General features: G+C 43.1%; 1 protein-coding gene across 1 annotated transcript in view; it reads right to left on the bottom strand.

The window, feature by feature from the left end:
• The window catches only part of LOC138164867 (leucine-rich repeat-containing protein 40-like), a 51,853-nt gene extending 28,158 nt beyond the window's left edge, over nucleotides 1-23,695 (bottom strand). Inside the window, exons 1-9 of the mRNA XM_069092795.1 lie at nucleotides 23,495-23,695; nucleotides 16,521-16,702; nucleotides 15,348-15,421; nucleotides 12,080-12,209; nucleotides 10,071-10,194; nucleotides 7,923-8,065; nucleotides 5,239-5,411; nucleotides 3,560-3,650; nucleotides 3,394-3,439 (exon numbers count right to left, since the gene is read on the bottom strand). Of these exons, the coding sequence (XP_068948896.1) occupies nucleotides 3,394-3,439; nucleotides 3,560-3,650; nucleotides 5,239-5,411; nucleotides 7,923-8,065; nucleotides 10,071-10,194; nucleotides 12,080-12,209; nucleotides 15,348-15,421; nucleotides 16,521-16,702; nucleotides 23,495-23,654 (1,123 nt within the window). The 5' untranslated portion in view covers nucleotides 23,655-23,695. The remainder of the gene's footprint in view (nucleotides 1-3,393; nucleotides 3,440-3,559; nucleotides 3,651-5,238; nucleotides 5,412-7,922; nucleotides 8,066-10,070; nucleotides 10,195-12,079; nucleotides 12,210-15,347; nucleotides 15,422-16,520; nucleotides 16,703-23,494) is intronic.
• Between the last annotated feature and the right edge of the window lie 283 nt (nucleotides 23,696-23,978).

Genomic DNA, 23,978 nt, shown 5'->3' with positions numbered 1-23,978 from the left:
GGATCAGGAGCCTGGCTGCCTGGAGAGATGGTGGCACTCTCAACACAACTACAGAAACTGAGAAGACCGAGGAAGTGGGGGGGAAAGAGAATGAGCTATTGTGGACACATTAAGATGGAAATGGTTATGGAACACCTAGCTCAAAAAGGCCAATTGGAAATTCGTGATAAAGGACTAGAGCTTAGAGGAGCCAAGACACAGGTGTAGGAGTCATCATTAAACTCAAAGGAGTTGGTGCAGTTGCAAAAAGAGAATGGAGACAAGAGGAGCCAGGACAGAGATTTGGGGGATGACATAGATGATGCTCCAACAAAGAGTGGACTGACAGGTGGGGAGAGAACCAAGAAAAAAACAGAAGCACAAAAATGCAGAGAAGAGAGAATGTCCAGGGGAAGAGGGTAGGCCAACAGCACCATATGCTGCAGGGCAGTCAAGAAGGATGAGGACTGAGGAAAGCCCACTGCATCTGGTAACTGTGGAGAAGGCAGATTCAGTTAAATGCTGAGACTGGAAGTTAGAATGCAAAGGGCTGAAAAATGGGAGCAGAAGACAAGAGGGCACAAGAGTGGACAGACTGTTTTCAGAGTCTGGCTGTGAAAGCAAGAAGAATCATACACTCCTTATTTCCCAGAGATGGCAGAACAAATATTATTACCATTTAGAGGTGGGAAACTGGGAGCTGGAGAAGTGAAGATCTTTCCCACGGCCATAACCCCAGTTAAGTGGCATTGTCCAATTGTCAAGGTCAGAACTCTCCCCAGCTGATTCTCACTGTGGCACACATGCTGGAACGTGTTCGTACCACGCCACCAGGCTGGGCCCTACATCAAATTCATTTGTATTTGGTTACTCTTGCTATTTACACAACGAGCAAGGAACCCTTGTACAGGAAGCATTGGGAATAAATGTCCAGTGTAATTTTTTTCACAATTTACTTCATAGGAAGAAATGGAAAACAACCAATTACTTTTACAACTAAATTCTATCACCATGAATGTAACTCAAAAAAATTGTAATGAAAAATATTCAATACGATAAAAAGACTTTCTTTCTAGAAAATGAGTAGGAAAAAATGTACCAAGGAGGAAAGAAAAATGTGACTCTCTTACAAAAATACTACAAAATGTCATGATATGAAAAAAAAATTATTTTTAAAGAGCAGCAAATTGCAAAAAGGCCCATTTAAAAATATGCATCACCTAAAAAGAAGGCTACTTATTCATAACAGCGTAAGTAGCAATGGTGGCATGCGGAACCAGATACACTATCAGGTACTCTTTATTTTTTAAAAAGGTTTTTCTCCAGGCATCCCAAAGATCTTCAAAAGAAAAAGGGGAGGAATATTTCTGCTAAAAGCAACACATGTGCTGCTTACCATATTACAAATAGCCTGGCAAATCAGTCTGACTTCAAAAGGGCCCAAATAAAGGGAGCTTGCACTTGTTTGGGGGAAGAGACCAGTTCAGCCCTGTATTACATCACGGTTTCCAGTGTCACATTTTCTTTCTCCCACCTCCATAGAAAGGATAACTAGAGATGGCTATTAATCAATGTTGCTCAAATCTAAAATTATTCTGGATGAAGATAAACAGCTTCCCATTTGGTATAATATCCCAGCTAGGCACTGCTGGCCAGATCTTGCTAAAGTGAAATAACTAGCTGAACTCTAGTCTTTACTTGAATTCATAGAATTTGAGAGATGGAAGGGACCATAGGAATCGCCTGGGCCAATCTTTTTCCCATCTAATGCTACAGAGATGAAGTCAGAGCAGGCAAAGGACCTGCTGGAGCTCCCAGAGACAGCGGGCAGAAGGGTCCTAGAGATCCCAGCACAGAGAGCCAGGCCAGGCCCACACACCTAGCCTGGCTTCCCCCTCCGGGCTGTGCTCTGTGTTTGCTGGGTAAGCTGTGTAAAACCACCCTTTCTCTGCACTTCAAAGGACAGAATATTGCTGAAAATGACAATAAGTTGGTTGAGTCCAAAGGTTTTAATAAAATAGTTTGGAAATAGTCATGCTTGGACATAAGCACAAAGGACATTAAATGTCCTTTTCAGAGCATGTTTCAAACCATCTCCTCAGCATCACAACATCCCTTCCCTGGCAGAGAGGGTCTTGTTCTATCATTATTTACAGAGCCAGGTGGCACAGTGCCTAAAGTGCAGGGCCTGGAGTCAGGTGGACCTGAGTTCAAATTCAGTCTCAAGACACTTCCCAGCTGTGTGACCCTGGGCAAGTCATTTCACCCCATTTGCCTCAATTTCCTCAACTGTAAAATGAGCTGAAGAGGAAAATCGCAAACCACATCAGTATCTTTGCCAAGAACGCCTCAAATGGTCATGAAGAATCAGACATGACTGAAACAAACTGACCACCACCCCCAGTGAGAGTCAGAGAGCTAAGAAAGAATGAACCAGGGTACTTGCAGGGCTTTGATCAAGGTGTGCCACTCACCATAATTTCCTGAACAGCTCAGTCTTGAAAAAAATAATTTTGATTTGAAAAGAAAACTATTTCACATTTGCATCTTGCTAGGACACCAAAGGATTGAGGGGATTTTTTTATCTTTTGGAGAGGTGCTTGGCCCTTACTGGGCACAAACTCCTACATGGAACACAGCTCAGTAAGTATTTCTTTTTTTTTTTTTTAAAAGCAATCGGGGTTAAGTAACTTGCTCAAGATTACACGGCCAGTTATTATTTCTGGGTATGGTGCTGAGTATCTGAGCCCGGATTTGATCCAGGTCATCCCAACACTGGAGCCAGTTCTCTTACTTGCTGAGCCACCTGGCCGCCCCTAAGCAATTGGGGTTAAGTAACTTGCTCAAGGTTACACGGCCAGGTGTTTCTGGGTGGGTGCTAAGTGTCTGAGCCTGGGATTCGATCTCCAGGTCTTCTCAACACTGGAGCCGGTGCTCTTACTCTCTGTGCTACCTGGCCGCCCCAGTAAGTATTTCTTAACCTCCACATTTTTTACATGCTATGGAATGTAGCATAAATTCAAAGAGATTAAAAATATAAATTCCTAGAGTGAGCCTAAACATAGTGGGCAACACAGCTTCTTTACCTTTCTTCTACCATGAACACCAACGGCAAGCTGGTGAATTATGTTTTTAAATGCATAATATGAAATACATATGATTACAAAGGATACCGATTATATTAAAAAACCATTATGAAAGTATTAAAAAAAAAAAAAAAGTTCACCAATCCCAGGTTAAGGACCCCTGGCCTAAAATAACAGCATACTTCCTCTAACGATTTAGGACCAGATTCTGGTTTTCCAGAGGTTTACTTCCAATTAATTATGATTACAAGTAGTACAATTAATTTAATCTTAGAGCTTTGGTTGCTACTTTCCTTATGTGAAAATACAGAAGGAAATAAGATAATACCTTTCATTTTGCTTCTTAGATACTTGAGAACTTCTTGGGTCCCTTTCTAAATGGAGGAGAAAACAAAACATCACTGAGAGAGATCATTGCAGTTTTATATGAGATTCACATGAATGTCTGAATGTGAAATAAATAAAATATAAACTTGAATTCAAAATACACTTACATTTAGGAGTTCTCGCCGAATAGTTCTCAAAGGGTTTCCTTCTAATGCCAAAAATTGCAAATGAGGAAGGTTTCCTAATGTATGAGGCAGACTATCAAAAACAAAATAAGCTTAAATATAATTCAATTATACACACCTACACACGTGTACACACACACACACACACACAATTTATCCATCTATCTATCTACATACACATATATATTATTCACCTAGACAAATGACTGCAAAATTCACAAGAAAGTGACTAGAATATTTTAGCTAACATGCCCAAAGTAGGACTAAGTAAGTCGGGCCTGTGATATTTCCTCTTCAAATGAAAATTTAACTTTGAAAAAGGAAAATTTTGCCTAACAGTCTTGATTGAAATATCATTTAATAATTTTTGAATTGTAAAACTAAAATGAATATTTGTTTGAAAAGTCAGTTTTGAGTGATCTGTCACTCCTAAATGGTCATATCTCAGGCTTATATCAAGGATACCAAAAAAGGCACTATAGTCCCTCCAAATGAAAAAGCATTTATAGTAGAAGACACATTACAAATTAAATACAAAGATTTCTCTGAGACCCCTACTTGGATGTGCTCATTTACTTAAATAAAAAAGGATTCCTCTCAAAAAACTATAGTTAGCCTGAATATTTACTGAGCAGCTGCAGTGTGTTGGGTGACCATGTAGATTTTCCACACGCTTTGGCTTCTATTCTCTAGGAATAAAAATCTGGAAAAGGAGCCCCAACGCCTGAGTGCGTGCCCATTAACGGGCATAGTTGGATGTGGCTTTCTTTATTGTTTTACATTTTTGTTTTTATGTGTCTATGGAAAGTGGGGAAGAGAGACAGGGAGGGAGAAATGATACACAAGAAACTTTGGAGGAGGCAAGAAAACTATAAAGTCCATTTCTAAGGGCAAATGACCAGCTGATTTTCAAGATAGTTTTGGTTAAGAAATGCAGGAAAACAAGCTTCATTGCAATTAGACAGAGCCATATGCATACAACAAGAATATAACAAAGAACTTTTTTTTAAGTCAATACATAATTGTGTGAATTAAGTCAATTTCTATGAGTTTCAGTAGAAAGGAGAATATCTGTCAGCAGATTATATGAAGCAAGTGGTTAATGCCCATTTTTTTCTCCTTCCCTAATACAGGGTTAGGCACTGAGCCTGTCATTTCATTAGTCTAGGGAACTCGCTGGGGAGGTCAGTCTTCTGCCAGGGCAGGGCAGCACCTCTCTGTGTAGGGGAACTGCCTGTGTTTGGAAAGAAGCCTAGAGAGCTGGGAGGTGGAAGGGCCTGCCAAGGGCCCATGCCAGCAGGTATCAGAGGCCAAACCCAAACCTAGGTTTTCTTGAGTTGGAGCCCGGCTCGTTAGCCTCTAGTCCACATGCATCTCTTAAAAGGGACCTCAATCACAAATACATTTTAAAAGATAATCTAGTTCTCCCATCTCCCTAAGTAGGATAAATAGAATAAAGAAGCAGCATCAGAAGTCATTTCAGAGGCTTAAAAATGATTTTAGATTTAACTATAATGTCCTATACAATTTAAATCACTGAGAAAAAAATTTTATTAGCTGACTTTGAACTACTTTGGTTATAATTCTCTGAATAAGCCAGACACTATTTTCTATGCTTAATACACTATATTATTCAAGGGTTTGTTTTCTTTTCAGCTTACCTACTTATATCATTGTTAGTTAGGTCAAGTCTTTCCAAGGCCTGCAGCAGGGTGATTTCATCAGGAATAGATTTTAATTTGTTATCTCTTAGGTCTAGCACGTGGATAGATGTAAGATGTTTTAGATGTTCTGCCCCTAACATTTCAATCTGATTCTCACCAACATGTAATTCCTACAAGAAGCAAAGACCAAAGTTATTCATAGTTCTGTTATTCTTAGTAAATGTAATTTATTCACCACCTATAGGATGAAATATCAATTAGAGGCAAACATATTTAAGTCATTCAAAGAACAAAATCCAAATTACTGATAAGAAACACAGCTTTTCTATTGTTAATTTGCTTGAATTTTCAGTAAAATGCAAACAAGCTTTTTTTTCCATAGCAGAACAAAAATGCCCAGAGGAAAACTTTTCAGAGATTGTCATTTTAAATTACAAAGCTTCTATACAGAATCATTTCAAACTCTGAGAAATAAAGTGAAAAAAAAACATATAAAAGGGGAGGTGGCAGAGCAACAATTAACCCAATAAACTAGGTTCACAGATATAGGGAGTGTAGAAGGGAGCAGGGGCCAAAAACGGCTAAGAAGCTTTGCACAAGATTAACAAAACCCAAACTGTCAGCAGAGCCCGGCCTAGATTCAGTGCCTACAGCTTAGCTGGTGCCGCCTAACCCAGTCACTGAAGGACTCCAGGTCTCTCGAACTGCAACCCAAGTGTCTGCCCACCAAAAAGCTCACCTTACCTGAAGTAAGCACTCAAAGAAACCCACGAACTCAACTGGGATCTTCCCTCGAAGGAAGGAGGATGAGCTCATGAGGGGATCCTGACCATCCATTCTGGATGACTCCAGGGCATATTCTCCCCTAAACTGGCCACTGTGGTTCTACCCAACATGCCTGGGACCTTCTTTACTTTCTCTGGGCATCTTTAAGATACCCATAATATAAATTAAGCTGTGAAGGCCACAAGAAAATGTATTCCTTAATGAAAGAAGTATTTCATGAGAGGATATCAAAACACGAAATGATTTTTAGTGACTAGGATTTGAGACTGTTAGCATCCCACTAAGTCCATTAATATTTATATCCATTGGTAACTCTTGTCACTGTTATTACTGAAATTACAACCCACTTAATGAAATAAGATTTGTTATTACTTGGTTTCAGAGCACAGAGCTAGAAGCCAAAGAGAAAGAGACTTTAGAGGCACACATGAAGTAGTGAGTCCCTCATTGTTAACAGCTTCAGCAAAAACTTAGATTTCCAATTCTTTGCAATATTGTAGAAGACATACCCACTTAAGTCTGAGCTGAATAAAACCGATGAAAGCCCTTCCAACTCTGAGCTTCCATGACTGGATGTAATTACTTTAACATAACCTATAACCTCATAATCAGGAAGCAAAATACTACAAATTGTAAAGTGATTTTAATACTAGTTAATTTTTTTTAAATTACAATATTTCTTAAGAGACCTACTAACCAATGGATGAATATATATGGGAGACAGAGACCCTAACCCAAATTGACTACTCGGAGAACTCTCAAAGTGAAGGTAGAAAGATTTGTTAGAATCTCTCGAGAAGCGGGCAGTCCAGTCTCGGGGACAGCACCCAGAGAGAGGAGGCCGAGGTACAGAAGTCAAAGCTAGGTTAAATAAGCAAGGGTTACATGCCCCTCCCAAACATTAACCTAATTATTATTAATGAGGCTCTAATCTTGTTAGATAACATACATAATACATGAGGTCCACTACACAAGCTCAGTAACAACCTCAGAATACTGTACCCCCTTCAGTCTAACCTAGATACATCCTTATCTGGCCATGGGTGTCCCAAGGCCACTACCTGTTCCCTGACTGGTCAAATCCACCTGCTGCTGCCAGCTCCTTGCATTCTACATTGTTTCATTTTAGTATTATCTAGGAGTTCTCTGGGAACTCAACTTCCTCCCAAGGCTACTGTCTGTTACTTTTATCAGTAGTCTTGTTCAGCAATTCTTGCAGTTCTGTAGAAACTTAACTCTTTGTTACCTCTCACACTACCATTCCTTTCCCCAAACTAGAAACACCTCTAATTTAATCTCAATAGTTAATCCAATCAATTGTATTAATACTCAATAGCTCTTCCATTACCTTGAAATACACAACGACTTACACACACACACACACACAGACATACACAAATACACATATGGGGAAACAATACTGAACTTAGTTACAAAATACAAGGAATAAGAATGGATATATGATATTCAGAATGGGGAAACTTCACTGCAAGTTACCCCACACAAATATGAGTAATGGATAGATCAGACAAGATAGATCATTACTTTAAAAACTATTTTCTTCTACTTAAAAACTATCAACGCTAATATTTGTGACACTCATTTTACTATAGTGCTTGGAAAAATCTCCTTTTAAAGGTGCCTGTAGGGGTGGGCGCAGTGAGTAGAGCACCCGCCCTGGAGTCAGGAGGATCTGAGCTCAAATACATTTCAGACACTTAACACTAACTATGAGACCTTGGGCAAGTCACTTAACCCCAAATGCCCTGCCTTTCCCCCTCCAAAAAGCAATCAATCAATCAATCAATAAAGGCGACTGTATAGCAATAGTTATTCTATCACTGAAATTGTATTTTTAAAAAGCAATGAGTTTTATATTAAACAGCAGATGTTACCTTCAATAATATACAAGAAGGAAATTCTGGTAGAAAACGCAGTTTATTCCTCCGTAAATACAGAAGTTCTAGTGACTCCATGCTAGCTAATTCAGAAGATATAGTTTCCAAGCAGTTTGAAGTGCAATCCAAATGCTTTAACCCTATAGAAATTATTTGGTAAAAAAACATTTATTTTTTTAAAGATAACAACTTGCCAACTGACATACTTTTTATAACAAATTCACCATGAAGATTTGTGAAACTTTAACAAAATAAATTCTTATAATGAATTACACTACCACCCCCCCCCCATGGACTTATATAAATTTAGGTTGACTATCAAAATAGTTTTAATACCTTATCTACTAAAATTTTAGGGTTAACGTGTTATACAGAAATAATGTATGTGAAAATACCAAGTATAAAATACTACACATACATAAGGAATTATTTTTGCTCACTACTGTCTATCTTTTTCTCAAATTAAAATATATTTAAGGAAATAAACTCATGTGAATGGGGGTAAAAAGGCCTTCCAGCTTCCCCCCGCCCCCAGTGGAACAGCGTGGTTAAGTGAAGAAAGGAGACATGAGCAGCATGGTGACCTATTTTTATTGGCTCACATTGCTCTAAACTCTTCATTCAGGAGTTCTGGAGGCTACCCTCCTAACTTTGTGCAGCTTTTACAACTATTAGTGTGGATAAGTAACCAGTCTTGGGAAGCAACAGCATCTCCTCATTACCCATAATGACAAGTCAGCCTGTGGGGAAATGAACCGACAGCCTAAGCATCATTACCAGGCTCTAACCAACTGAGACTGTTATTATTTTAAAAGTCAGGGAAAAAAAACGAACAAAACCTGAGAAAATTCTTCCTTTCCTGAGGCTTTAGATTGCCCTGAATGTCTTATTACTTAAAGGTTGATTACCCAGCTTTTCTTACGTTCATTAGCATTCAAAGATTTTTGTGGAGGAGAAAGCTGAAACTACTGTCAGACTTTTAAGAAAGTAGCTTTGGCAATCTGTCTTTAGCTAAAACCCAGTTGTACCCAAGGAAATTCCTGCATGTCACATACTTTATACAAGCTCCCAGCTAGAGGGTGAATGGGCAAAGCAACAACGCGTAGAGCAAGTTTTCAAAAACTGTGAAAAGGAAGAGGGAGATTGGCAGAGGTAGACTAGCGGGGCCACTGACATCTTGGGGTCAGAACAGCTGCACAGTTAGGCTTTTTATCCCAATTTTTAAATCCTGGGTAAAACTATAAAATATAAAGATTAGAAAGGTATCAAATTATACTCCTTTGTCTTTAAAAACAGACTCTAAAATATAGTTTTAAAAATATCTACCTGAAGGATCTGTGATTTAGCTGATGTAGGAACTCTTTTACCCAACAAGACTTGGTTACAGCCCTTCATTTCTCAGGGAACGGTTTCTATGAGTTGTTGTGCTAAAACAATTTATCCCCCAGTGGCCTTACCAAAATGATGAGCCTGCTGGCCCTGGAGGTAGGTCTAGACAAAGCCTTTCCAGGTGAAGGACCCGACAGGGAAGCACTCTGCTAGCAGGGCTTCCAACAATCCCATGGTGCCCACAACACCACCACCACAAGTCCATTTACATGCTTACCCTGGTTGGGTATTTCACTGTTTTAGGAAAGAGCTACACTGCTTATCTTTTAGGTGTAAACATTGTTAAGTGTGAAACATCTGGGCTCAAGCGAAGGCTACCTTCTGGAATTCTGGCCACAGCTGCTTATTCTTTGGGCCTTCTGCAGGGGAAGCTGCATGGCAGCAGCTATGGCTTCCCCACTCTCACCTTGGGAAGGTCAGGACACAAAGTCCTAGCAAACATCACAAAGCTAATCAGCTGCTCAGTTCTACACTTGGACTAAAGTCCATCAAAACTTTACTCATTTCCAGTCTGCAAAGCTGACTTCTTGACAGTTTTGTGTTTTCTACCTCAAGCTACCAAATACCAAAGTACATTATTATCTATGAAAAGAGGGCTTTTGGGTCGAGACCTGACACCTTGGGGTATGTAACTCTTAGCACCTTCCAACCCATTATTATACTTGTCCATCTCCAACTACAACAAAATATTTGATTTTAAATATATAAAATACGGCATGAAACTTGAAATATTTGAACACTTTTGAGTAAGTTTACTTTTCATCCCGGTGATTTCTGCTGGCAAGTCCTTCACTTGATTGCAGGCAATGTTGAGTCGCATCAGGTTGGAGAGAGAAGAAAAGCTAGCAGGAAGAGCTGTGAGGCGGTTGTTCGAAAGATCCTTTTGAAAAAGTAAGAACAAAATTCAGAAACGGCCCCTCCCAAAGTACTTTCACGTGCAGTTTTGGGATCCTGGTGGGCAGTGCAAAGTGGGAACGATGATTTCACTAGGGAAGGGCTCTTAGTTGGGATCATGAAAAAAACATCATTCTGAATTTTCACCAAGTGCTTATATAAATCCAATGTTAACACTGAATTTTGGCTTTTGGGATCATCAAAGATTTTACTGTCGTAGAAAATGGACTGGAATACAGACGTGCCATATCACTTTACCCTGACAGTCTAGAGATTACTTTCTGGAAATGTTAAATGCCCCTACTGTGATGCACGTTCTTAAATCTGGATGTTCCCTAAAAGAACCCTTTACAGCTTTACTGGGAGAGTTCTGTGATTCACTCAAGTGTTTGGATTTAGATTTTTACAACTGAAAGTAAAAGGTGAAAGACTGACCCATATACACTGTGTGAAGAAAAACTGCTCTTCCTTCTCCCCTTTTGGAAAAGATCAACCAATCCTTGGTAAATTCTCTAGGGTCAGATTTACCAATATGGTCAATTTTTGCCTTCCACAGAGCCAAGACTGCCTAATTAATTAATACATCCTTTCTCCTACATACCCACATCATTCCAGGGGGACCAAGTTGTTACGTTACTGTCTCAAGAATTTTGTGAGAGATGTTTTAAAGCTTATTTTTAGGACCCATATGCTGGTCATTATTTTTTCAATTCAGTGTTACATTCATAAGTAAGTATTGAATGTCTGGTAGCACTGAAGAAAGAGAACAAGTAGATTAAGCAGCACTTTCCTCACAGGCTTTCCTCAGGTTCCTAATTCAAATCTACACTTGGAGGAATTAGAAGAGGTTGCCAGTGACAGACACTGGCTAAGTTTTGTCATTTAAAAGAATAGTTTGCAGCAAGAGAAATGCCACAATTGCCATGAGCACACACTAAAACACCTGGAGCCACACATGGAGCCCAGCTCAAAGAGCAAAGGTTGGTGGGATGACCCGAAGACCTTAGCAATCTTGACTCAAAGCCCCCACCAAGCCTTTTTCCCACCATCCCTCAATCATTCCAACACAACAGTGAATTCTATCCTCAGGCAGCAAACAAAATGAGGGTGAAACCCAAGGTCTGAGATTTTACCTAATGCCTCACTTAGCTCAAACTGCTAGGGAGACGGAGTCGTCACTTTTACGTGTAATAGAAAGACACACCACCACACTGGGGCCACTGAGCAGCCAACTAACAAGATCGGAGCGTATCAAGTGTTTTATGATTTGTGTATCTTTCTCTTTGCTTGCATACTGTTGATCATTTCTAATTTCTTTTTCCCCCCAATGCTGGCTCCTTAGATTCTCCAGTAATTAAACACTGTTTCTTTGGGAATTATGGGACTACTTGGTGACAGGTCCCTTAGTGGCATGATTTCCAAAAATGCACTGCAGTGTAAATACTAAGGATACCTGTAAACCGAGGATCACGGATCTGGAGCTAGAAGGGGCCTTTCAGGGCTAGAAGGCCACGGAGTCCAACCCCCCCCAACTTGACAGATGGATAACATCATGTCACATAGAAAGTGAGTATCTGAGATGGGATCTGGCCCTGGGCCTCTGCTCTGCTGCTAAGGTCTCCTGCTCGCTTGGTGCCTCAGATGTTACCTGCAGATGCTAAGAGTGATCCTCAACTGGATTTTGTGAGTTGGCTGCTTTCTTCTCTCCCAATCATTCCTCCTAGGTCTCATCTAGCATCCAGAGGGCTCTTAACCCTGGTTGAGGGCTTTGGTCTGAAACAAGGATCAAAGAGGACTGCTCTGCAGGACCCTCAAGTCTCAGCAAGTTTTTCAGGTAAAAAGCACATCAGGATTGGAAAAATTCAACTTACTAACTCCTCTAATTTGTGCAACTGGCCAAATCCTTCAGGGACGCCGGTCAGTTCATTGTACTGCAGAAACAGGCCCTTCAGATTTCTTAGTTTTGTAAGTTCTTCAGGCAGTATTTTCAGTTTGTTATGACTATTGATAGATAAAAAGAAATGCTACACAATTCAAAGAAAAAACACAGTAAAGTTTTGTGGCCATTTTTGTTAGCAAACTACATGGCCTTATTAAAACTTTATTAGTTATTATCTTAAATGTAATTCCATTTTCTTTTACAACACCAAGGACTTAAAAAAAGAGATCGTAACAAGTGATCTTACAGACATTTCAAAGGAGAAAAGGAAATCCTTTCACAAAAGTAATTTGTGAACTATCTTTTAATACGCTTTGTCATTAACTTTTTAAAAAAAAAAATTTTTTTTAAGCAATCAGGGTTAAGTAACTTGCTTAAGGTTACATGGCCAGTTATTTCAGGGTGTGGGCTGAAATCCTGAGCCCAGGATTCAATCTCCAGGTCATCCCGACACTGGGGCTGGTGCTCTTACTCGCTGAGCCACCTGGCCGCCCCTAAGCAATTGGGGTTAAGTAACTTGCTCAAGGTTACACAGCCAGGTGTTTCTGGGTGGGTGCTAAGTGTCTGAGCCAGGGATTCAATCTCCAGGTCATCCCAACACTGGAGCCGGTGCTCTTACTCGCTGTGCTACCTGGCCACCCCTTGTCATTAACTCTTAATCCTATGGGTTAAACTAGTGAAAAGGAATTTTGTTTTTTAAATACAAACAATCTCAAATGTACGGCTGTCCAGCTTATAGAATTCTGGCAAATGCTCAGTTTCTTTATGGCTTCTCATCTTCCCATCATTCCAGCTCAGCCCCCATTGGATAGTCCATTCAGAGATAATCTATGATCTATAAAGGGAAGAGCACTGCTAAATACAAGCTGTAGCACAATGAAACACACAGACAATGCACTGCAGAGAGCAAGTTAAGGGATCCGAGGTCAGGACAGTGAGCTTGGAATCCAGGGAAGAAGTACTCTAACAAAGGCACAAAGGCAATAGAGGAGAGATCAAAGAAAAGATCAGAATCTAATTTCCTAAAAGGAGAACGAATGAAGGGAAATAGTATAGAATACACTGAAATGTTAAATGCGCGCAAGAATTTGGAGGACTGAAAATCTTCTATTGAGGAGTCTGTGTTTTACTTGGTAAACAACGGGGAGCCCCTGAAAATCTGGGGGCCAGCTGCTTGGGGGCATTCAGTGAAAGCTTCTGCTATGCTGGCCCTGTCTCACACGAAGAGGTGGCCCTTTTCCTGCCCAAGGCACAGGCCCTTCGAGTCTTTACTCTCTACCTGTATGTGCTGCCTACTTACCAAGCTGTTTTCTACTTTCACAACATCTCCCCAATATATCTATCTCCTCTCCTCTGACATGGCCTCCCTCCTGGTGCAGGCCTTTGTGATCTCACACCTGAACTACTGCACCTGGCTCCTCTTGAGGTCTGCTTGCCTCAACTCCCTCCCTTCTCCGGTGATTTTTCTGAAGTGCAGGTCACACCATGCCTTACATACCCTCTTTGATCACCTGTGGTCTAGGTTCACTACTGCCATCCGGATAGAAGAGAAAATGCTGTTTGCTGTCCCAAGCCTTCACGGCCTCACCCCTCGGCCGCCTCCTCTCCACATACTGAAGCATCCGGACACTCTAGTCCGTGTGCTGCTCCCCACACGTGACACCGTGCCTTCGCTCTGGCCGTGCCCTCGGCCTCCTGGCTTCCCTGGCCTTTCTTTAAGGCTCGTATTCCAACTCCCCTAGCTCCCTGCAAAGCCCGTGCCTTCTGAGACTACCTTCCACTTACACTGGGGGTGTGCGTGACCCTGTGTGGACAGTTATTCTGGGGAAGGTCTCTGTGATTGGAATGGGAAGTGCCTGAGGGCAGGGACCGTGCTTCTGCTTTTGTTAGTGTCCCAAGCACCCAGCATAGCGGCAATGACAAAGTCAACACGGAATAACGGGCTCCTGATCTCCCAGGAGACCGTCTATTCCATAAGGGCAGGAATCTTCTGTCTCCTCCGATATCCAGCAAAACAGACAAACAAGTGCTGTTTCTTCAATGAACTGCCCAGAGAAGAGTTACTAAAGACTTGAATAGAAGAAAAAGGATAGGTGGGGCTAGAAGGGAGGTTCCAGTGGGAAACAATACAAAGGAGAGAGATAAGGATATTGTGAAGGCACAATGAACAGGAATGGAAAAGGAATCTGGATGTCTGAACAAGATCAAATCAAGTCAGACCAGGGTAGACGGACTAAATTATGGTCAGGGAATTTAATACGAGACCAAACAAAAAAAGTTATCTAAAAGCAGGGGCTGCTAGGTGGCACAGTGAATAGAATAGAGCACTGCCCTCAAGTCAGGAGGACCTGAGTTCAAATCTGGCCCCAGACTCTGAACACCTTTTACTAGCCGTGTGAAAGACTTTGGGCAAGTCACAACCCCAACTGCCCTCCAAAAAAGCAATAAATAAATAACAAAAGTTTAGCAACAATAAAATCATCTTCATGATGGGGCTAAATTTATAATTAGTGTAGAAAGAATTCAGGTAATTTGAATAGTGGGAAACAATTATTCTTTGATTTTCAAAACTGAAATTGTTATACATCCACATAAATGTCATCAAGCTGTTATCATTATTGCTTTCAGAGCACCTAGCAAAGTACCTAATAAATATAAGTTTGCTCTTAATAAATGATGAACTGAATGAAGATAGGATCAAAGATTTAAACCTGGAAACAGCCTCAGAGGGCAATTTGCTCAACACCTTAAACTTACAGGTGTGCAATGTGAGATAGAAAAAAGTTCAGTGAATTGCCCCAAATCATAGAGAGACTTAGTAGCAGCAGAAGCAGACACTGAAGTCTGTCTCTGTCTCTCTCTACACTTAGATGTATTTTTTTTTATTCCAGACTGGACATAAAGGAAACATGCAGTGTGCAAACTGAATACTGATAGTCAATGTAACTACAACTTATACTGTTCTGGAAAGTTAACCAGAAAACAGAGGGTTAGGTGACCCCTCCCCCCATGATCAGAGCAGGTGGCTGAGGTGGGACTTGGGAGTCTGGGTCTTCCTCAGGCTAACACCAGCCCTGTTTATACTATATCACCCATTCTCTCCCTCTCTTTTTTTTTTTACTACTCAGAAAATTAATTAGTTAAATTAAAAATTAATAAAAACAACACCAAAATTAAAAATAACAGCAATTTGGCTTTACCTGACATTAAGCTTCTGAAGATTTTCCAGCTCACCTATGGCACAAGGAAGGGACGTCAGCAGATTATCGTGCATCTAGAACAAGTCAACACTCAGTCTCAGACAAACAATATTTGTTCCTTCTTCCATTCCCCACTATGTTCCCCGCCACTTCTCTCACTTTTCAACCTGAGTCCCTCAATTCTCTCTTATCAATTTAGTGTCAATAAATGAGGCTGTTGGTCAGAATTCAGATGTGGAGAGTGAAGGCTCCTTGAAGCTGACCCAAGCAGTGTTCTCTCGGCCAGACAGGAGGAGATCTGTTTCAAGCCTCAGACCAGCTTCCAGACAGAAAGAGGAATGCTTCAAAGCAAAAGTGGAGATGAGCGGAGTGGCCTTGAACTCTACAAACCTACTCCCCTGGCAGAAGCAATGAGATGATCAGCTGCCAACATGGCAAAAAAGGAGAGGAGGCTCTTCTTTCAACTTCTCTTCTAGTTTAAGGACAGAACCACAGATCACCCACCGTTGAGCCTCTCAGGCGAATCCCTATCTATTTGTTCCAGACTTTCTTAGGAGAATTTTCAGCGCTATAGTGCAAATATATTCAAGGAAAAAAATGGGCTGATACTCTTACATATTCAATGAGATAGAAAACATGGCACCTCAAATTTTAAAGCCTGGTCTCAGAATGAAAAGTACAATTCTGTTAACTTTAAGGTCCAATATTTTAATTTAAGACCAGAGGAAAAAGAAAAAAAAATATTCTTCTGTCATGATGCAAAACTGATCAGTTCTAAATGTCAAATTGATTACGTCTAGATGCCTAAAATGGTATCCCGTATGAAAATAAATCCAGAACTTAACATATGGTAACAAAAGCCATTGAAGTTAACTATATAATTAAACTCTCCAGAAGGAAGTCTCAATCATGGTAGGTGGACATTCTAAAGAGGAGGGACAAGGTTCGCACTGTTGAGGGAGTAGCCCTATCCATGACCTCAGAGCAAGCTGGGAGGTTCCAGCTGTTTAAAATACAGAACTTTAACGTAACCTCACATTTGATCCTTGCATTCTGCTGACAGGCAATGGAAACCTTTTCTTTTCCTACTTCACTGTCTGGATCTAAGTGGAGCTGTGTTTTCTCTTTACAATATCAGATTATCTTTCAATCAAGTATAGCCAATCAACTTACATCAAGTATAGTCAGTGCAGGAAGAAGCCTGACGTCATCTGAAAGTGACTGAAGTTTATTGTTCGATATGATTAGTTTAGTCAAATCCGTCTGCTCCCACCATCTTTCAGAAGAATTAAAGGAATGATTCTGGTTTGCTTCCTCGGGAAGATCCAAATTTATTCGCCACACTGTCTGAGGGACTATTTTCCCCCAAAATGAAAAAAAAATGTAATTACATTAATATATTCCCATTAATATTAATGTTTATGAAAACAAAAATCACAGATTAATATACAGTATTAACAAAAAAGTCTTTCAAATATGTTTCTATAACTAAATTTAAAAAAAAAAAGGATTAGGAGTGAACAGGCAGTATTGTATGGTGGGGGGGAAAACAATTAATTTGAAGCTACAAGAAGTTTGAATCCTCAGCACAGACACTGACTATTGTATGACCATGAGCTGTCATTTCCCATTTCTGATAAATATTGATTTACTACCAGTCATACATAAAATGAGGAAGGCTGACGTTGATGTTCTCTGGACCTCTCTAAACATCCTTTCTAGCTCTCTGATTCTATGTCTCTAAGAAAGAAATCAGCAAAAAAAACTGTTTCTCTTCTAGCAAAAGTCAGTTTTATTTTTAAAAGTCTCATTGAATCCTACTGAACAATTTCAATACTACACAAATTGTTTGCAATAAAGTGAGAAGGCTCCTATCTAATCTCTTTCTACAACACAAATGTGGTCCTGTAATCTCAGCCAGGAAGAGATAAAACAGAGAAACAAAGCACTGACAAATTATTCCTAAAGAAGATAGAGGTGAACATTTTAAGGTAAAATATAAGGAGGGTACAACACATATTAGAAAGACTATACACTGTGACCAGGCTGGGCTTATGTCAGGAATACAGAACTGATTCAACAAGGAAGACTATCAATATATAATAAAGCCAGCTAATAACATAAACATAAAAGGTGTATGATTACATCAATAGACACCGAAAAGGGTTTTGACAAGATCCAACATTGATTTCAACATTAAACACTCCAAAAATCATAAGAAGTAGACCGTTCCTTAAGAAATAGTATTTCTCTAAATCCAAGAACAAACATTCTGAACAATGGAGAAAAATCAGAGCCTTTTCCAGTAAGGTCAAGAACAAAACAAGGATTCCTTGCTTTAATGGGCCACCATTATCTACCCCCGTGCTCACAACCCTACCCATCCTGGTCATTGTCCTTTGTGCTTGCCGAGGACCAACATGACGTCTCTACGGCAGGGTCAAGGTCAAGGTACAACAAGTGTGTCTGACTTTGGCTGGTCACACCAAAATGAACGTAGAAGGCTCTCCCACCGGTCAGGCACAAACAGTTCACATGAATGTTCAGAGTGGAGACGCGGCTCTAAATCTGCACATCTTAAGTTTTTTTTGAGCCACTGCAATTCTCCTCGGCTCGCAGAACATAGGGCCTTCTTTGATGAGGGCATGCCATGCTGGGTGGTCCTGTGCCAGTGTCTCCCATGTAATGTAATCAATTCCAAAGTTCTTTAGAGACCTTGACAGTGTCCTTGTATCACTTCTTCTGACCTCCATGTGAGCACCTGTCTTGTGTGAGTTCTCTGTAAAAGACTTTTAGGCAAATGTACATTTGGCACTCAAACAACGTGGCCAGTCCATTGGAATTATGCTCTCTGCAGAAGACTTTGAATGGTTGGCAGTTTAGCTTGAGAGAAAGGACCTCAAGGTCTGATATATGATCCTGCCAAGTGATCTTCAGAAGCTTCCTGAGACAATTCCCATGGAAGTGCTTCAGTTTCCTGGCCTGGTGCTGGTCGACTGGCCAGGGTTCACAGGCTTACAACACTGAGGTCAGCATGACAACTCCAAAAACCTTCAGTTTGGCAGACAGAGGTATTAAACTCTTCTTTCCCACACTTTCCTTCAGAGCCTCCCAAACAAGTGGGTTAGTTCTGGCGACGCATGTGTCAACCTCATCATCTATGTGGACATCCCTGGAAAGCAGACGGCCAAGGTACGTGACCTTATCCACAAAACTCTTCCATTTGCTGTTACTGTTAGCTCCACATATGAATGGTGTGGTGATGGCCTGTGCTTTCTTGGTGCTGTCAGGACAAAATGAGCACCAGCAGCAGAGAACCGGTTTATAATGTGCTGCGTCTCAGCCTCAGGCTGCGTTCAGTGCACAATCATCTCTCCGCAGACAAAAAAATCACACGCCAATTCTCCCTGTACTTAGTCTTGGCTTGAGAAAATCAGTGTCGAGTGCTCTGAAAATCTTAAAGTGCTATACGAATCCTAGTTATTATCATTAGTATATTTGATAACATTATTAACATTAAGTCTAAGACACATAAAATTTTCATACTGTTATTATTAAAGTTATTAAATTATTAAAATGACACCAGGCATCTTGTCAACAGGATCTGACCTAGGATTCAGAACTCAGAAACCTGCCCTATCAAAAAGCAAGCGCATACTCCAGATACAGTATATCATCATCTGACTGTACCATCCCCCACCATCCTGAGACGAGAGAAAGGATTATGAGTTTGCTTAGTCACCAGTTATTCAATCCAAAAACTCAGGCTCAATCTCTTCTTTTTCCTGTTTATTTGAGAGAGAATAAACTGACCCTACCTTCTGACCCCAAACGCCTCCGACTCTAACCCTTTGAGGTTGGAGCTGTGGTCAAATGATACTTCTCTATCAAATTCCCACCTTCAATTTTCCCAACCCTTATGATTCCAAACTTCTGAAAACTCCCTAACACTCCCAGCTCTCTCATCTCCATCCATCCCAGTCCTGTCACTCCTAAATCCCTGCCTTTCCACCTTACTGTCTGAAGTTTTAAATAAACAAGTTTCCCCTCATGGACTCCTCATTCACTCATATACGCAATGTGTTGCCAAATATTGGCATTCCTATCTTAAAATCTCAAGTAACCTTCAACCTGGCTCACACTCTCAACACATTTACTGAAACCAATCAATCAGTAAGTGCCTGCTATGTACCAGGCACCTAAGGACACAAAAAAAAGGCAAAAGACATCGCTCCCCTCAAAGAGCTCACAGTCTAACTGGAGAGACAACATGCGAGCACAAAATACAAAGCGAGCGAGACAGAAGCCAAACAGAAAGAAGCAGAAGAGTGCGGCAAGCACTAGAATTAAGGGGGCTTTAGGGGAGGTTTTCCACAGAAGGTGGAATTTTAGCTGGGACTTAAGGGAAGAAGCCAAGCAGGTCAACAGTCAAAGAAGAGGAAGGAGAGCACACCAGGTATGGGGGCCAGTCAGAGAGAACGTCCAGAGTCAAAAGATGGAACTGTTCATGAATTCTTCGTGGAACAGCCGGGAGGCCAATGCCAATGGATCAGAGAGTACATGGAGGGGAGAAAGACAGGAGGCTGGAGAAATACAAGGGGGCAGGTTATGGATGGCTCTGAATGCCAAACACAGCATTTTGTAGTCGATCCTGGAAGTAACAGGGAGCCACTGGAGTTTGAGTAGGGGACAACATCACTGGACCTGTGTTTTAGTGAAATCACTTTAGTGGTGGAGTGGAGGGGACAAGAGTAGGGAGACACTGAGGCAGGCAGAACCCACCCCAAACCCCCAGCAGTTACTGTAATAGTTCAGGAGTGAGGTGATGAGGGCCTTCACCAGGGCAGGGGCAGGGACAGACTAGAGAAGGGGGCATATTCAGAACATGCTACAAAGGTAAAATTGGTGAGCCTGGCAACAGCTTGGACATGAGGATGAAAGACAGTGAAGAATCCAGGCTGACTCCTAGGCTGCAAGCCTGAGGGACTGGGGGGATGGTGTTACCCTCTATAGTAACAGGGAAGTTAAGAGTGGAAGAGACTTTGGAGGAAACATCAAGAGTTCTATTTGAGGGGCGGCCAGGTAGCACAGCAAGTAAGAGCCCCGGCTCCAGTGTTGAGAAGACCTGGAGATCGAATCCTGGGCTCAGACACTTAGCACACACCCAGAAACACCTGGCCGTGTAACCTTGAGCAAGTTACTTAACCCCAATTGCTTAGGGGCGGCCAGGTGGCGCAGCGAGTAAGAGCACCGGCTCCAGCGTCGGGATGACCTGGATCAAATCCGGTCTCAGATACTCAGCACCACACCCAGAAATAACTGGCCGTGTAACCTTGAGCAAGTTACTTAACCTCGATTGCTTTTAAAAAAAAAAAAAAGAGTTCTATTTGGGACATGTCGAATGTGTCTACTGAACATCCAGTTCAAGATGTCCCAAAGGCAGCTGGAGATACAAGACTAGAGGTCAGCAGAGAGAATGGAGCAGGAAAGGTGGACTAGAGAATCAGTCATTAAGGTGGACCAGAGAATCACCAGTCATTAAATGCGCAGTAGCTGATGAGATCACCAAACCAAACAGTACACAGCAGGGCTTCTTAAACTTCTTCCACTCAGCAACCACTTTTCAAGTTTCTGCAAGGGATCACTGGCCTTTTCATCACTGCTGAGAGCACATGCAGTACAAAGCGAGTATGCTTTGTGTTCAAAACCCAAGGCTGCAGTGAAACTGCACAATGCAACACAGGCAAGCAGTGCCAGAAATGCCTCGGATTCATTACATGTTTGATTTTGAATTTTCAGTCACTGCACATTTTATTGTTGCCAAATGCTCTGTGATCCCATACTATATGGGGTTGCAACTCAGTGGAAGAAGTGCTAGAGGGAGAAGAGAAGAGGACCCAGGACAGGGCCCTGAGGGGCAGCTACAGTTAGAGGTCACGATCTGGAGGAGAGGGCAACAAGAGGAGGACCAGGGGAGAGTGGTACCCCAAAAACCTAGATCGAGAGAGTGATCAACAGTGTCAAAGGCTGCCGAGAAATCAAGGAGAGTGAGGACTGAGAAAAGGTCACTGGGTTTGGCCACTAAGATCCTCAGGAGCTTTGGAGAGAGCAGTTGTGGTAGAGTAACAAGGTCAGAAGCCAGACTGCAAGGGGTCAAGAGAGAAGAAAAGGAGACAAAGCAGAGGCGGACAGCCTTAGATACAGAAGGCAGAAGAGATAGAGGAGGATAGGACAGAAGGATAGAAGTGAGGGTGATTTCAGGATGGGGGAAACATAGGTATATTTGTAGGCAGTGGGAAATGAGCCAGTACAGAGGGACGGGGCAGTTTGTCAGAAAAGATGGGATGGAATGAGATCACTTGTACAGGAAGAAGGGTTAATCTTGGTAAGGAGTAAGGCCATCATGTGAGACGGGTGAAGGAGGAGCCAGTGGCCAAAGGAATCCCAGTGATAGGAGATAAGGAAGAAGGGAGAAGAGGTAGGGCACAGTGAATGGCCTTATTTTTTTTCCATAAAATATGAGCCAAGTTTCTCAGCTGAGAGTGGGAAGTTTGAGGAGAGATTAGAATTGTGTTAAAATTGCATCTTATTCTCGTCTCCCTGACCACCCCCTTCCCCTTCTAGTCAGTATAAGAAGTTTTAGCAGGAAACCCAATTGCAAAGGGGAACCCGGAAGCCACGTACAAACCATCCCAAAGACGTTTACAGAGCATAATTTACAAATTATATCATTTGTTAACCACAATTTACATCCTGGTATATGCCAAATCAGAGGAAAACACCTAAGAGCTGCTTGTTAAAGTTCTGGTCCTGTGAGAGGTATAAGTTCTAGACGAAATCTAGATTTTCACAGGTCCAGACCAGCAGAACATCCAAAAGGTGCAGATAACCCAAGTTTTATTCGTAACTCTGAAACGATTTAGATATATTCGTGAACCAATTCTCAGATGGCAAAGATAGGAGTTGGTGTTTCCCTCAAAAAAAATTATAAAAATGAGACCTCCTGCCGTCTCCCACCGGGTCCGTGCTGCTGAGTGCTCTCAACTCTAATCTGTGGCTATAAGGGTGACGCTCTGCCTCTCCCCACCACCTGTTACCCTCATTGCTCTCCTTCCATCCAACCGTGGTCTTTCCGGGTGAGGATCCAAAGAACTGGGCATGCCTGCCCCTGTTCCATAATTTCATTACCCATCCAAAAAGGTGTGGAAAAGCCACTGTGCAGAGTGGGAGAGTGAGCTGATGAGGGAGGATCGCCTCCTGGAGGCTGTGTGACATAAACTGGAGCGGCCCCAGTCAGGGCGGTTGTGGGACTTTCTCCACCTGTGTGTGGGTACGAAGATGACAAGTCATCCAAGGCGGAGGACTGGCGGGACATAACTGGAGGAATGACCAGGGGGCCAGGGATTCAAGACGGGAGAACGGGCTCAAGTTGAGCCGATTCACCAAGGGGTCACGATGGGCTGGGGAGAATGGCCTGGGAGAAAACGGGAAGGGTGGAGGGCCTAGAAGTCACAGCGCAGTAAGAGGTGGCGGGGAGGGGGGGGAGACACCAAGAGATGATGGCTGGGGAAGGGGATTTCGGAATTCCTGACCCTGGAGCTGGCACAGATCCAGGGGACGCCTATCTCTGTCTGGGCTGAGGTGGGCTGGAGGAGGAGCTCAGGAGGCTGAGGAACGGCGTGCGAGGGCATGGGAGGGAGGACGGGATGGCAGGCCACGGAAAGGACGGTGCCCCGGGGCTCTGCACACAGTCTCCCCAACCGCCGTCACAGCCTGCTACTTAGCGCTTTCCCTCCCGCACGGTCTGTGTCCGCGCACCCCCGTTTGGCATTTAAATCCCTCCTGCGGCGACTCTGTGCCAGGGGCTCTGCTAAGCACTGAGGCTCGCTCCTCAGAGAGGCGAGAAGGGAACGTCCTGGGGTCCGGCCCCCCCCCCCCCCAGGACGCGGAGCGCAGAGAGGGAGAGACCGCCCCACGTCCGTGCCAGGGCCCGGGGGGAGGGAGCCAGGCTTCAGGCCCGGAGCTCTGCTGCTTCGGGGAACCTGGGGCCCGCACGGAAACAAAGCGCCAGGCGAGGAGCGAAGGCTCGGGCGGAGGAGGGCGGGTCCCTCCGCGCGGCCTCCCGGGTCCGCAGGCCCCGCGCTCACCTTCACTCAGCTCCCGGCCCGACAGGTTGAGCTGGCCGCTCTTCCGCGCCGCCTTCAGCAGCCCCTGCGGGATGACGGGGCCGCTGTCGCCGCTCCCGTGGCGGAAGCCCGCCCGGAGGTCCCGGCCCGCGGCCCCCACCGGCCTCTTCAGCCGCGACATGCTGGGGCTCCCGCCTCTTTCGCGAGCTGCCCCGCCCACCCCGTGACGCATAAACAGCGAGCCGCGCCGGGCGCTCTCAGCCCGCAACCGCCGCTGCGTCTGCCCAGTGACGAACAACGACGCCGCCGCGTCCCGCCCCCGTCGCGCGCTTCGGCCGGAAGTCACCGCCCCGCCAAACTTGTGACGTACAAGCGGCGCGCCCCGCCCCGGCCAGCCGCGCGCGCAAGGCGAGGAAGGTCACGTGGACACCGAGCCCGGACGCGCTGTGCGCGGTGACGTTAGGCCGGAGCGCCTGTGACGTTAGTCGCAGCGTCTGCGGCCCGG

This window comes from Petaurus breviceps, unplaced genomic scaffold, assembly GCF_028583685.1.
Source record: "Petaurus breviceps papuanus isolate PSGF00001 unplaced genomic scaffold, PetGlider_PUasm1.0 207, whole genome shotgun sequence".
NCBI classification, from domain to species: Eukaryota; Metazoa; Chordata; class Mammalia; order Diprotodontia; family Petauridae; genus Petaurus; species Petaurus breviceps.
This window is presented reverse-complemented; position numbering and strand designations above follow the sequence as displayed.